At 44.4% G+C, this 12,168-nt stretch overlaps 1 protein-coding gene across 1 annotated transcript in view; it reads left to right on the forward strand.

Moving 5' to 3' along the window:
• Nucleotides 1–12,168, forward strand: part of DGKH (diacylglycerol kinase eta) — a 105,959-nt gene that overhangs the window by 92,474 nt on the left and 1,317 nt on the right. The window contains 7 exon segments of the mRNA XM_029283156.1: nt 695–829; nt 2,050–2,216; nt 3,879–3,984; nt 5,715–5,807; nt 7,184–7,303; nt 8,470–8,578; nt 9,121–9,251. Of these exon segments, the coding sequence (XP_029138989.1) occupies nt 695–829; nt 2,050–2,216; nt 3,879–3,984; nt 5,715–5,807; nt 7,184–7,303; nt 8,470–8,578; nt 9,121–9,251 (861 nt within the window).

A 12,168-nucleotide genomic window follows, 5' to 3' on the forward strand; every position in this document is an offset into this window, starting at 1 on the left:
ACGGCCGACAACTGGTCATCCAATGTCAACCGTGAATCCAGGAGAACACCCAAGTTGCGGACCCGATCTGAGGGGGCCAAAGTTTCGCCCCCTATAGTCAGCGATGGAGTCAGCTGACTATGCCGGGGCGCCGGCAACCACAGCCACTCGGTCTTGGACGGGTTGAGTCTGAGTCTGTTCCTCCCCATCCAGACCCTCATGGCCTCCAGGCATCGGGCCATCATGTCAAGGGCATCGTTGGGGTGGCCCGGGGTGGATATGTACAGCTGAGTGTCATCAGCGTACTGATGGAAATCCACCCCGAAGCCACGGATGATCTCCCCCAGCGGCTTCACATAAATATTGAACAGAAGTGGAGAGAGGACCGACCCTTGTGGAACCTTTAAGTCATCGTCCACCAGGACTCCGAGGTCCCTTTCCCAGTGACCGTTTGTGAGCCAGGTTTTGTCTCATCTGCACTTGTGCCTTTGGCTTTTCCCACCCAGCTGTCAAACCTGGCTTTCCTCCACATGAAATTTCAATTTAATCGACTTTCTCTTTTCACTTCCAGTGCGCTGCAAAATCCTGCACCTTGCAAAAATCTAGCATCCTTTTGCCCTGGAGATGGATCTGGACGGGAGCCACCGTTCTTTCTGGAAATTGCTTGAACGTATTCCAGCCTCTGCTGAAATCTGTTTACTCTTCTTTTTTTCAGTGCCGGGCGGTGAAGATCACCATACTTGGGGATGAAGGAGTGCCCGTGCAAGTGGATGGCGAAGCTTGGATTCAGCCCCCGGGCATCATTAAAATCGTGCACAAAAATCGAGCACAGATGCTAACGCGCGACCGAGTACGTCACGGGGAGGGATCCTTCTCCTTAGGCCAGGGGTAGGCCACCTTGGCTCTTTGGTGACTGGTGGACTTCAACTCCCAGAATTCCTGAGCCAGCCACGCTGAGGGGAAAGGGAGAGGTTTCCAAGCTGAGCCATGCTGGCTCAGGAATTCTGGGAGTTGAAGTCCACACGTCATAAAAGAGCCAAGGTTCCCTTCCCCTGGTCTAGGGTATATATAGTATAGGACAGGGGTAGGCAACCTTGGCTCTTTTTTGACTCGTGGACTTCAACTCCCAGAATTCCTGAGCCAGCATGGGGGAACTATGGCCCCCTCATGACTCGTGGACTTCAACTCCCAGAATCCCTGAGCCATCATGGGGGAACTATGGCCCCTTCATGACTGGTAGACTTCAACTCCCAGAATTCCTCAGCCAGCATGGGGGAACTATGGCCCCTTCATGACTGGTGGACTTCAACTCCCAGAATTCCTCAGCCAGCATGGGGGAACTATGGCCCCCTCATGACTTGCAGACTTCAACTCCCAGAATTCGTGAGCCAGCATGGCTCAGCTTGGAAACCTCTCCCTTTCCCCTCAGCATGGCTGGCTCAGGAATTCTGGGAGTTGAAGTCCACCAGTCACAAAAGAGCCAAGGTTGCCTACCCCTGCCTTAGGCACAGCGCCCACAATAATAAAAAAGCAGAGATAGCACAGGCAGTCCTTGACTTACAACAGTTCATTTAGTGACAACGGCACTGTAAAAAGTGACTTATGGCTATTTTTCACACTTGCGACCGTGGCAGCGTCTCCCACAGTCACGTGATCAAAATTCAGGGGGAGGGAGAGAGGGAGAGAGAGAGAGAGAGAGAGAGAGAGACAGCGAGGGAGAGAGAGAGAGAGAGAGAGAGAGAGAGAGAGAGGGGAGGGAGAGAGAGGGAGAGAGAGAGAGAGAGAGACAGCGAGGGAGAGAGAGAGGGAGAGAGAGGGAGGGAGGGAGAGAGAGAGAGAGAAAAAAAGAAAGAAAGAAAGAAAGAAAGAAAGAAAGAAAGAAAGAAAGAAAGAAAGAAAGAAAGAAAGAAAGAGGGGGACACAGAGAGAGAGAGAACCCCAAATAAAGTCTTTTGTCTTTTTCATTGCAAGGTGCACCATTAAACTAGACCTAAGAACGCCTGGCTAGGCTGTGGCTTCAGGGATGCCTAAATTATTATTTTTTTCCCCCCAATTCCTTTTTTCCCCAAGGCCTTCGAAAGCACGTTAAAATCCTGGGAAGACAAACAGAAGTGCGATTCTTGCAAACCCGGGTTACGGTCCCCGTTGTACCCGCACCAGGCGGTGGAACTGGCTTCGGAAGAAGAGACGGTGCAGATCCAGGCTTGTTCTCAGGCGGCGGAAGAGCTGATTGCCAGGTAGACTAGAGAGACCAAAGGCAGTTCGTCTCCAGGCCTTTAAGCATCTCAGTTGCTCTTCTTTGCTCTTTTCCCCCAAAGTCTCAACCTCTTTTTTTTTGTAATCCGGTTTTGGTCACCCCAATACAAAAAAGGGCAGAGAGGAGCAACTCAGATGATTAAAAGCCTGGCGACTAAAACATAGGAAGGACGGTTCCAAGACTTGGGTATGGCCAGTGTAGGAAAGAAAAAAAAGACGACTAGGGGTAACATGATAGCAGCATTCCAGTATTTGAGGGGCTGCCCCAAAGAAGAGGGAGTCAAGCTCTTCTCCAAAGCACCAGAAGGCAAGACAAGAAACAATGGATGGAAACTCATCAAGGAGAGAAGCAACCTGGAACTAAGGAGAAACTTCCAAACAAGGAGAACAATTAACCAGGGGAAGAGCTTGTTTTCAGAAGTTGTAGGTGCTTCATTACTGGAGACTTTTAAGAAGAGACTGGACAGCCATTTGCCTGAAATGGTATAGGGTCTCCTGCTTAAGCAGAGGGCTGGACTAGAAGACCTCCAAGGTCCCTTCCAGCTCTGCTTTTATTCTGATTTTGTTTCAGTTCAATATTTCAGGATTATCTCCTGCCTTGTCTACGGGGATTCTCCATCCTCCAGGTCATAGTTGTCCCAAAAGGCAACTGGACTTTCTTGGTTTCATTTCCTTTTGTTTTGTTTTGTTTTGTTTCCTTTCCTTTCCTTTCCTTTTTTCCCTTCCCTTCCCTTCCCTTCCCTTTCTTTTCTTTTCTTTTCTTTTCTTCTCCTCTCTTCTCCTCTCTTCTCTTCTCTTCCTTTCCCTTTCCTCTCATTTTGTTTTGTTTTGTTTTGTTTCGTTTCCTCTCCTCTCCTCTCCTCTCCTCTTCTCTCTCTTCTCTTCTCTTCTCTTCTCTTCTCTTCTCTTCTCTTCCTTTCCCTTTCCTCTCCTCTCCTCTCCTCTCCTCCTCTCCTCTCCTCTCCTCTCCTCCCTTCCCTTCCCCTCCTCTCCTCTCCCCTCCCCTCTTCTCTTCTCTTCCCTTCCTTTTCTTTTCTTTTCTTTTTTTTTCTTTTCCTTTCCTTTCCTCTCCTCTCCTCTCCTCTCCTCTCCTCTTCTCTTCTCTTTTTGAAAATACAGGTGGTCCTCGACTTAACAACAGCACTGGTAAAAGTGACTGATTATCCTTTTTCACACCCTTGGCCACTGACTCGTATTTATGGCCGTCACAGTGTCCTGGGGTTACAGGATCCCCTTTTGCGACCTTCTGACAATGGAGGAAGCCCAGTTTTGCTTCCCGACCACTTTGCTAAATAACCGCAGCGATCCGCTTAACAACTGTGGCAAGAAAGGTCGTAAAATGGGGCCAGGCTCCGCCATTTAACAAAGGTCTCGCTTAACAACAGAAACTTGGAGCTCAATTGTGGTTGCAAGCCGAGGACTGCCTCTATTTCTGACTGCTACTTTTAAGGTGGCTGTCATCGTTTTTAACCCCGGATGCTTTTTATCGTTTTTAATTCTGTTTTAAAGCCGCCCGGATTTGTGCATCTGAGATGGGCAGGCTGTAAATGTAATAAATAAACCAGCAAGCTGTTTTCTGGCCTTTGTAAATTCTCTTTCTCGGTGTTAACCCTAACCCTTCCCGGATTTGCTTTTTTCCACAGGATCTGTGAAGCTGCCAAAGCTCATAGTCTCTTGGAACAAGAGCTAGCTCACGCTGTGAACGCCTGCTCTCATGCTTTAGCCAAAGCCGGTCCGAAATTCCCTGAGGTAAGGAAAAAAAGAAAGATCTGTGTCAAGGTATTGATTTGGCAGCTCACCAGCTTGTATAGTGTGGGATGGAAGATGTACTGTAATGGTGAGAATGACTCAGCAGGGTCTGTGTCTCTTTAAGAGCCTTTGTATAAAGCAGGGACCTTCAAACGTGGCCCTTTGATGACTGGTGGACTTCAACTCCCAGAATTCCTCAGCCAGGCACGTGTCAGTCATAAAAGGGCCAAGTTTGAAGACCCCTGTCTTAAATCTAACAAGCAAAATGGAGGCTGGCTGAAGAATTCTGGGAGTTGAAGTCCACAAGTCATAAAAGGGCCAAGTTTGAAGACCCCTGGTATAAAGGGAAGGCTCTGCTGATGGCTTCTCTCTGTTCCATTTCCTGCTGTGATTGTGGTTTGTTGGATCCTGCTGTATTAGCATGTGTATGTGTTTTGTTCCTGGTGTACGGTATTGTAGATCGTGTAAGATAAACCACCATTTAATATAGACCACTGTTTACTGTGTTTACCCTTGGATTATCTCAGCGCAATAAGGCAGTGCATGCTCTGACAATGTGTCTTCAGATAAGTTCTTGGTAAGAATTCTTGATAAGAATCAAGATCACATGAAGTGCTAATAGCGCTTTATTATGCCTTGGGTAGGCCATACTTGGAATATGGCATCCAATTTAGGTCATCATGATATAAAAAAGATGTTGAGACTCTGGAAAGAGTGCAGAGAAGAGCAACAAAGATGATTTAGGGACTGGAGGCTAAAACGTACAAGGAACGGTTGCTTGAATTGGGTATGTCTAGTTTAATGAAGAGAAGGATGAGGGGGGATATGATAGCCAATGTTCCAGTATCTCAGGGACTGCCCCAAAGAAGAGGGAGTCAAGCTATTCTCCAAAGCACCAGAAGGCAGTAGCAACAGATGGAAACTAATCAAGGAGAGAAGCAACCTAGAACTAAGGAGAAATTTCCTGATAGTTGGAACAATTAATCAGTGGAACAACCTGCCTCCAGAAATTGTGAATGCTCCAACACTGGAAGTTTTTAAGAAGAGATTGAACAACCGTTTGTCCGGAATTATAGGGTCTCCTGCTTGAGCAGGGGGTTGGACTAGAAGACCTCCAAGGTCCCTTCCAACTCTGTTATTCTGTTATTTGTTCTTCCGTTAAGGTCAGCTTAGAACTGACCCATGCTTAGTAAAATGTTTAATGCTCTGCTTTTGTTGAGTGAATCCTTGTCAATTCAATCAATAGCTGTACACCCATTCATACCAAACAATCGCGATCTGACCAGTCTCTGAGGCTGGATGTTTTTATTTCTTTGAAAGAATTAAAAAAAAAAATTCCATTGCTAAGTGAGTTTTGCCCCAGTTTACGATCTTGCTGGTCACAGTTAAGTGAATCGCTACAGTTGTTAAGTTAGTAATGTGATTGTTAAGCGAATCTGGCTTCCCCATGGACTTTGCTTGTGAGAAGGTCACAAAAGGGGATCACGTGACTCCGGGCCTCTGCAACTGTCATAAGTACAGGCCAGTTGCCAAGCCTCTGGGTTTTGATCACGTGACCCTGGGGATGCTGCAAGGGTGGTAAGTGTGAAAAATGGTCCTGAGTCCCTTTTTTTCAGTGCCGTTGTGACTTTGAACGGTCCCTAAATGAACAGTTGAAAGTCGAGGACTACCTACAATTAAATGCACAGCTTTGTGTCGCTGGGATCTTCACGTCTTTTTCTTCTCTGCAGAGCCTTACTAGAAACACCGCCTTGGAAATCGCTGCCACCGTGAAGGCGTTACATGACGAAACAGAATCCTTGCTGGTTGGAAAAGTCTCGTTGGTAAGATGAAAGTCAATAATAATAATAATAATAATAATAATAATAATAATAATAATAATAATAATAATAATAATAATAATAAAGTTGGAAGGGACCTTAGAGGTCTTCTAGTCCAACCCCCTGCTCAGGCAGGAAACCCTACACCATTTTGGACAAATGGCTGTCCAGTCTCTTCTTAAAAACCTCCAGGGTTGGAGCATAAATTTCTTCATCTGTAGCCTGGTGTTGCCTTCACCCTTTCCAGACACCATCCCTTATTTTGGTTTTCCTGGCTTTCCAATTCTGACATGGTGGATTCTCTTCATCCTGTATCTGTAAGGCTCAGAGGCTCCAGAATCTTCTCAGGCAAAAGGCAGAAGGTCTGACTTTCTGAACTGGGTCAGCTTCTTGAGCACTAGGTCTTCTAGAATAGGGGTCCCCAAGCCCCGGGCCGTGGACCGGTACCGGGCTGCGACGTGCCAGTAACCGGTCCACACAAAGCCCCATCCACGGGATGCAGGCAGCACACAAAACCATGCAGTCTCTGGTCCGCGGAAAAACCTCTCTCCACGGAACCGGTCCCTAGTGCCCAAAAGGTTGGGGACCTCTGGTCTAGAAAGATCGGGCTTTTGGGAAAAAAAGCAGAGTAAGTCAGAAAAGGGTGGGGGAGAAAATAAAGGAGCTGAGGATTTTAATCATCCCTCCAGGAATTGTAACTGGACTGAGATCGGAGTTGGGAGAATGACTTTATGTCCTTAAACAGAGACATTTCCAGGAGAGGGAGAGGGAGAGAGGGAAGGAGGGAGAGGGAGAGAGAGAGAGAGAGAGAGAGAGAGAGAGAGAGAAAGATAATAGCGATACATAGAGATAGATAGATAGACAGACAGACAGACAGATAGATATGAAACATAGACAGATAGATGGAGACAGACAGATAGATAGAGCAATGATAGATGATGGATAAATAGAAGATAGAGAGGGGGAGAGAGAGATGGCTGATAGATAATGATAAATAATAGATTGTTGATAGATATAGGTAGATATAGATAGATGTATAGATATAGATAGATATATAGATATATAGACATAAATATAAGAATAGGTATAGATATAGATATCGATAATGATATGGATATAGATATGGATGGATAGATGGATAGATGGATAGATGGATAGATGGATGGATAGATAGATAGATAGATAGACAGACAGACAGACAGACAGATAGATAGATGATAGGCAGGCAGGCAGACAGACAGAGATAGACAGACATAGAGATACTGTAGATATATAGACAGACAGACAGAGATACCGTAGATAGAAGATAGATAGAGCGACAGAGATTCTTGTTAGACAATTCAGCCTAATAAAATTATGTTTGGGGTTTTTTTGGGTAGCAATTGGAATCTCCTTGTGAGGAGTTGCTGATCTCAGCGGTGCACAATTTGGAGACTGAACTGAGAAAGTTGGCTGAAATTCCCTGGCTCTGCTATATTCTACAGATGAACGATGACGAGGTGGGTGGAAATCACACACGCCAGGCCTGAATCCTTGCTGTTCTTTTTGTTTGATTGGACCTACTTTGAAAGTCTGAGATACGTGCAGAAAAATTGCTGTTAGGGGGTTATGGATGCTTTGAAGATGAATTGGAGGAGGTATTTGAACCTTTTGTGAACAAGCATACCTTTGGCAGATTGAAAAAAGATACAGTTGCTTTAAAGTTCTTTAAAGACTCAGAAAAGTTAATGGGATTTTAAAAGCAGCCTCATTAGAATAGAATAGAATAGAATAGAATGGAACGCAACGCAACGCAACGCAACGCAACGCAACGCAACGCAACGCAGAATAGAACAGAGAATAGAATAGAATGCAGAATAGAATAGAGAATAGTATAGAATGCAGAATAGAATAGAGAATAGAATAGAATGCAGAATAGAATAGAGAATAGAATAGAATGCAGAATAGAATAGAGAATAGTATAGAATGCAGAATAGAATAGAGAATAGAATAGAATGCAGAATAGAATGCAGAATAGAATAGAATGCAGAGTAGAATAGAATGCAGAATAGAATAGAAATTTTATTGTCATTTTAAATGTACACTGATCAGCATACATTAAAATGAAATTGCGTTGCATTCAGCTCTCAAAAAAAAATACAATTATGCATATACCCGCATACACACACATATATGAGGCCGAGACACAGTCACAGTCTAGTTCAAATATATATACATATATATACATGGCAAAAAAAGAGAGAATCCTGCGAATTTACCAGACGGATGGCATAAGGAACAAAGCTGTTACAGAATCTGCCAGTCCTGCTATAAATACTTCGAAACCTCCTCCCAGAGGGGAGCAACAGGAACCGACCGTGAAGTGGGTTTGTGTGGGATCTCTAAGAACGCTCCGAGCTCTAAGAACATATAAGAGCTTGTAAGCAGCAGCATCTTGAATCACGGGAAGCAGAGCTTCCTATGAACTTTTCGGCTGTCCTCACCACCCTCTGTGTGGACCTTCTATCTGAGGCTCTGCTGCCACCAAACCAGAGAGCGATGACGCTCCCCATCGTGCCTCTGTTAAAAAGTGGCCGGGACAGAAGGAGAAAGACGTGCTCTACCTCCTCCGAATGCGAGACATGAACCAAAAAAAACCAAACAATAATCTTCTTATCTTTTTTAGGATCCTCCTTTGGAGTACTGTAAAAGAAACAGCCGCAGTACCGTCTTTCGTATAGTGCCAAAGTTTAAAAAGGAAAAGGTTCAAAAACAGAAGACCAACACCCAGCCCGGTAGGCTTTTTTTTTTAAAAAAAAAATAATACCGTTGCTTAGAAAATACAGAATGGTGAGTGGATTGGTGCAGAACCCAAATGTGCATTGGAGCTTGTCTTGGCCTTCCTTGTTATTCCACGAGGACTTGAAGTAGTCTTTATCCCACGAGAGAAAGTCGTCCCTTACGTCTACTTGCAGGTCAAGGGTGTGTAACCGTCCTGGCTTCAGGAGGCCACACGGTTTCGTGTCTGACACACGGAGGGCTACTTTTTAAAAGGGAGCAAATTAAGGATGGGGGTCTTGAAGGGGTAAGCTTGACGGCAGAGCTGGATGCTGGAGCTGAGAGCATGGCTAGAAGTCAGGCAGCCCTCAATATTCCCGGGTTTTCCCCTCCCTTTAACCTGCATGTCCGAAGCGGCTGCCCACCATTCCCGACTTCTGCTATCACTGCGTCGTCGTCCTCTCCTCTTCTGTCCTCCACCTTCTGCGGCCTAACCTTCGCTTGTCGCGCGGCCCAGCATGTCGAGAAATTAAGGGGGTTTTGCTCTTAACTTTGGTAGTTCAGAAATGGGGCACGGAGGAAGTAGCGGCTTGGCTGGACCTGCTGAGTTTGGGAGAGTACAAAGACACCTTCGTCAGCCACGACATCCGAGGCGCTGAGCTTTTGCACCTGGAGAGGCGAGACCTGAAGGTATTTGCGTTTCTGCTACTTTTCGGCCTTACCCGGAGCTTGGCTTTTTAACATGCATCCCTGCGTAACACACCCGGCCCCAAAGCTGCTGCCTGTTAGGCTGAATTCTCTCTTGTCTGGGAAGACCAAGAAGGACAAGGGTTTTCCTTCTGAAAGAGGTCTAGGGAGATCCTCCATCGTCCAGGTCACGGTTGTCCCCAAAAGGTGTTTGTTTTTCCAAAAGGCAACATGGACTTTCTTGGTGTTTTTTTTCCTTTGAAAATGTTTCGTTTCTCATCCAACAAGCTTGTTCAGTTCAGTACTCCAACGGAGGTGGAATAGAGTAGAATAGTATAGAAAATATACAATGGAGTAGAGTGGAGTGGAGTGGAGTAGAATAGAGTAGAGTGCAGAATAGAATAGAATGGAATGGAATGGAATAGAATAGAACGGAATAGAACAGAACAGAACAGAATAGAAAACAGGATGGAATAGAATAGAATAGAATAGAATAGAATAGAACAATATTGGAATAGAATAGAACAATATTGGAATAGAATAGAATAGAATATTGGAATAGCATAGAATAGAATAGAATAGAATAGAATAGAATAGAATAGACATTGAAATATAGAATAGAATAGAACAGAACAGAACAGAACAGACTAGAAAACAGGATGGAATAGACTAGACTAGACTAGACTAGACTAGACTAGACTAGACTAGACTAGAATAGAATAGAATAGAATAGAATAGAATAGAATATAGGATGGAATGGAATAGAATAGAATAGAATAGAATAGAATAGAATAGAATAGAATAGAATATAGGATGGAATGGAATAGAATAGAATAGAATAGAATAGAATAGAATAGAATAGAATAGAATAGAATAGCTTTATTGTCCTCGTGTGATTAGACACACAAGGGATTTGTCTCCGGTGCATAAGCGTTCAGTGTACATGCAAAACAAAGTAATAATAATCATAATAACATAATCATAATCAGAAGAACAACCTTCCATTATTTACTCGTTCTCTCCAGCAAACAAACTCTTATTTTGTTCAGTTTGGGTTTCGTGTTGTTTTTTTAATTTGTGATGGATGTGTACTTCTCCCGCCTTCCCGTCAAACCCTAAATTGCAAAAACACAAATGTCAGTTACAACGAGAGAGAGAGAGAGAGAGAGAGAGAGAGAGAGAGAGAGAGAGAGAGAGAGAGAGAGAGATTTAACATCCAGTTTGCATGTTAACAAGCATTTTGGTTATTTCGGGACCTAAATGAGAGCAGAGAGTGAATACAAAAAAAAAAAAAAATCAATATAGCAATTAGAGCTATAGATTTGATTCCAGAAACATGGAAAAGCAAAAAAAAAAAATCGCATCTGTTTGTAGCTCTTTAAAGCGACCGCACCTTTTCCTGGACGACAGAGGCCAGCAGTGTGATTCTGGGTTAGGACTCGGCTGCTTTAAAGAGCTGCATATGGGTGCTTAACATTTGTACTTTTGCACTTTTCCAAATTATTGACAAAGCATGGCCCAACGCTAAAAGCAGTGCATGTACACACAAGCAGAAGGAACTCAGATAAATCATCCTTTTACTTGCATCGGATTTTGTATCGTGGTAAATAGCTTTAGTACGTTTATACGCGTACAGCTCCGTACACGGCTTGATATTACAGAAATAAGTCTGCGTGCAGGTGATGCTCGGCTTACGACCACAAAATTGAGCCCTGAATTCTGCCTTCAGGTGATTTTCAGGGAAGATTCTATTGACCCCCAAAATCTCATTTAACAGCCAGGCAAGGCGAGACTCCAAGCTCTTGTTTCGTTGCTCTGCTGTCCGACGGTCCTAAACCGGAACAGGAGAGTGGAAGCATTAACTGAAATCAGCATAGGAGGGCAGCATTACATAACTAGGAAACTGCAGCTAAGGTGGAAATTCTAGATTTTGAATGAAGGGCTAGCAGTGGGAGACTGCAATGCCAGCTGAGCTCAGCAAAGCAGCAAGTAACACTCTTGAAACTTAACACACCACTTACTCCAGGAGCTACAAGCCCTGGCCTTGGACTGGGTTCAGTATGATCTCAAAACCCCCGGGGATTAAAAAAAAACTAAGACTCCATAGTTAGAGGAGTGATTAGAGCAGGGGTCTTCAAACGTGGCCATTTTATGACTGGTGGATTTCAACTCCCAGAATTCCTCAGTCAGGCACACTGGCTGAGGAATTCTGGGAGTTGAAGTCCACACCTCCTAAAATAGCCGAGGTTGAGAAACACCGGTTTAGCTCTTTCTGAGTTAGCATTATTTTCCCTTCATATTATGTCAGGGGTCTTCAAACGTGGCTCTTTTAGGACTCGTGGACTTCAACTCCCAGAATTCCTGAGCCAGCCATGCTGAGGGGAAAGGGAGAGGTTTCCAAGCTGAGCCATGCTGGCTCAGGAATTCTGGGAGTTGAAGTCCGCAAGTCATGAAGGGGCCATAGTTCCCCCATGCTGGCTCAGGAATTCTGGGAGTGGAAGTCCAGGAGTCATGAAGGGGCCATAGTTCCCCCATGCTGGCTCAGGAATTCTGGGAGTTGAAGTTCATGAGTCATGAGGGGGGCATAGTTTCCTCATGCTGGCTCAGGAATTCTGGGAGTTGAAGTCCACGAGTCATAAAAGAGCCAAGGTTGCCTAGCCCTGATTTAGGAGGATTTCAAGATGCAATTTTCAGTTTTGTTTTGAAGGAATATAATAATAATAATAATAATAATAATAATAATACTTTAATTTATACCCCGCCCTTCTCCCGAGGGACTCAGGGCGGCTTACAGGTAAGTAAAAACAGAGCTATACAATAAATATCTAAAAACCAAATTAAAATATATATTAGATAAACCTGTTATTAGAAAAATTATAAAATCCCAATTAAAATCCCTATAAACCCCCCCCCCAGGCCA

This window comes from Protobothrops mucrosquamatus, unplaced genomic scaffold (genome assembly GCF_001527695.2).
Source record: "Protobothrops mucrosquamatus isolate PMUCROS unplaced genomic scaffold, P.Mucros_1.0 scaffold28, whole genome shotgun sequence".
NCBI classification, from domain to species: domain Eukaryota; kingdom Metazoa; phylum Chordata; class Lepidosauria; order Squamata; family Viperidae; genus Protobothrops; species Protobothrops mucrosquamatus.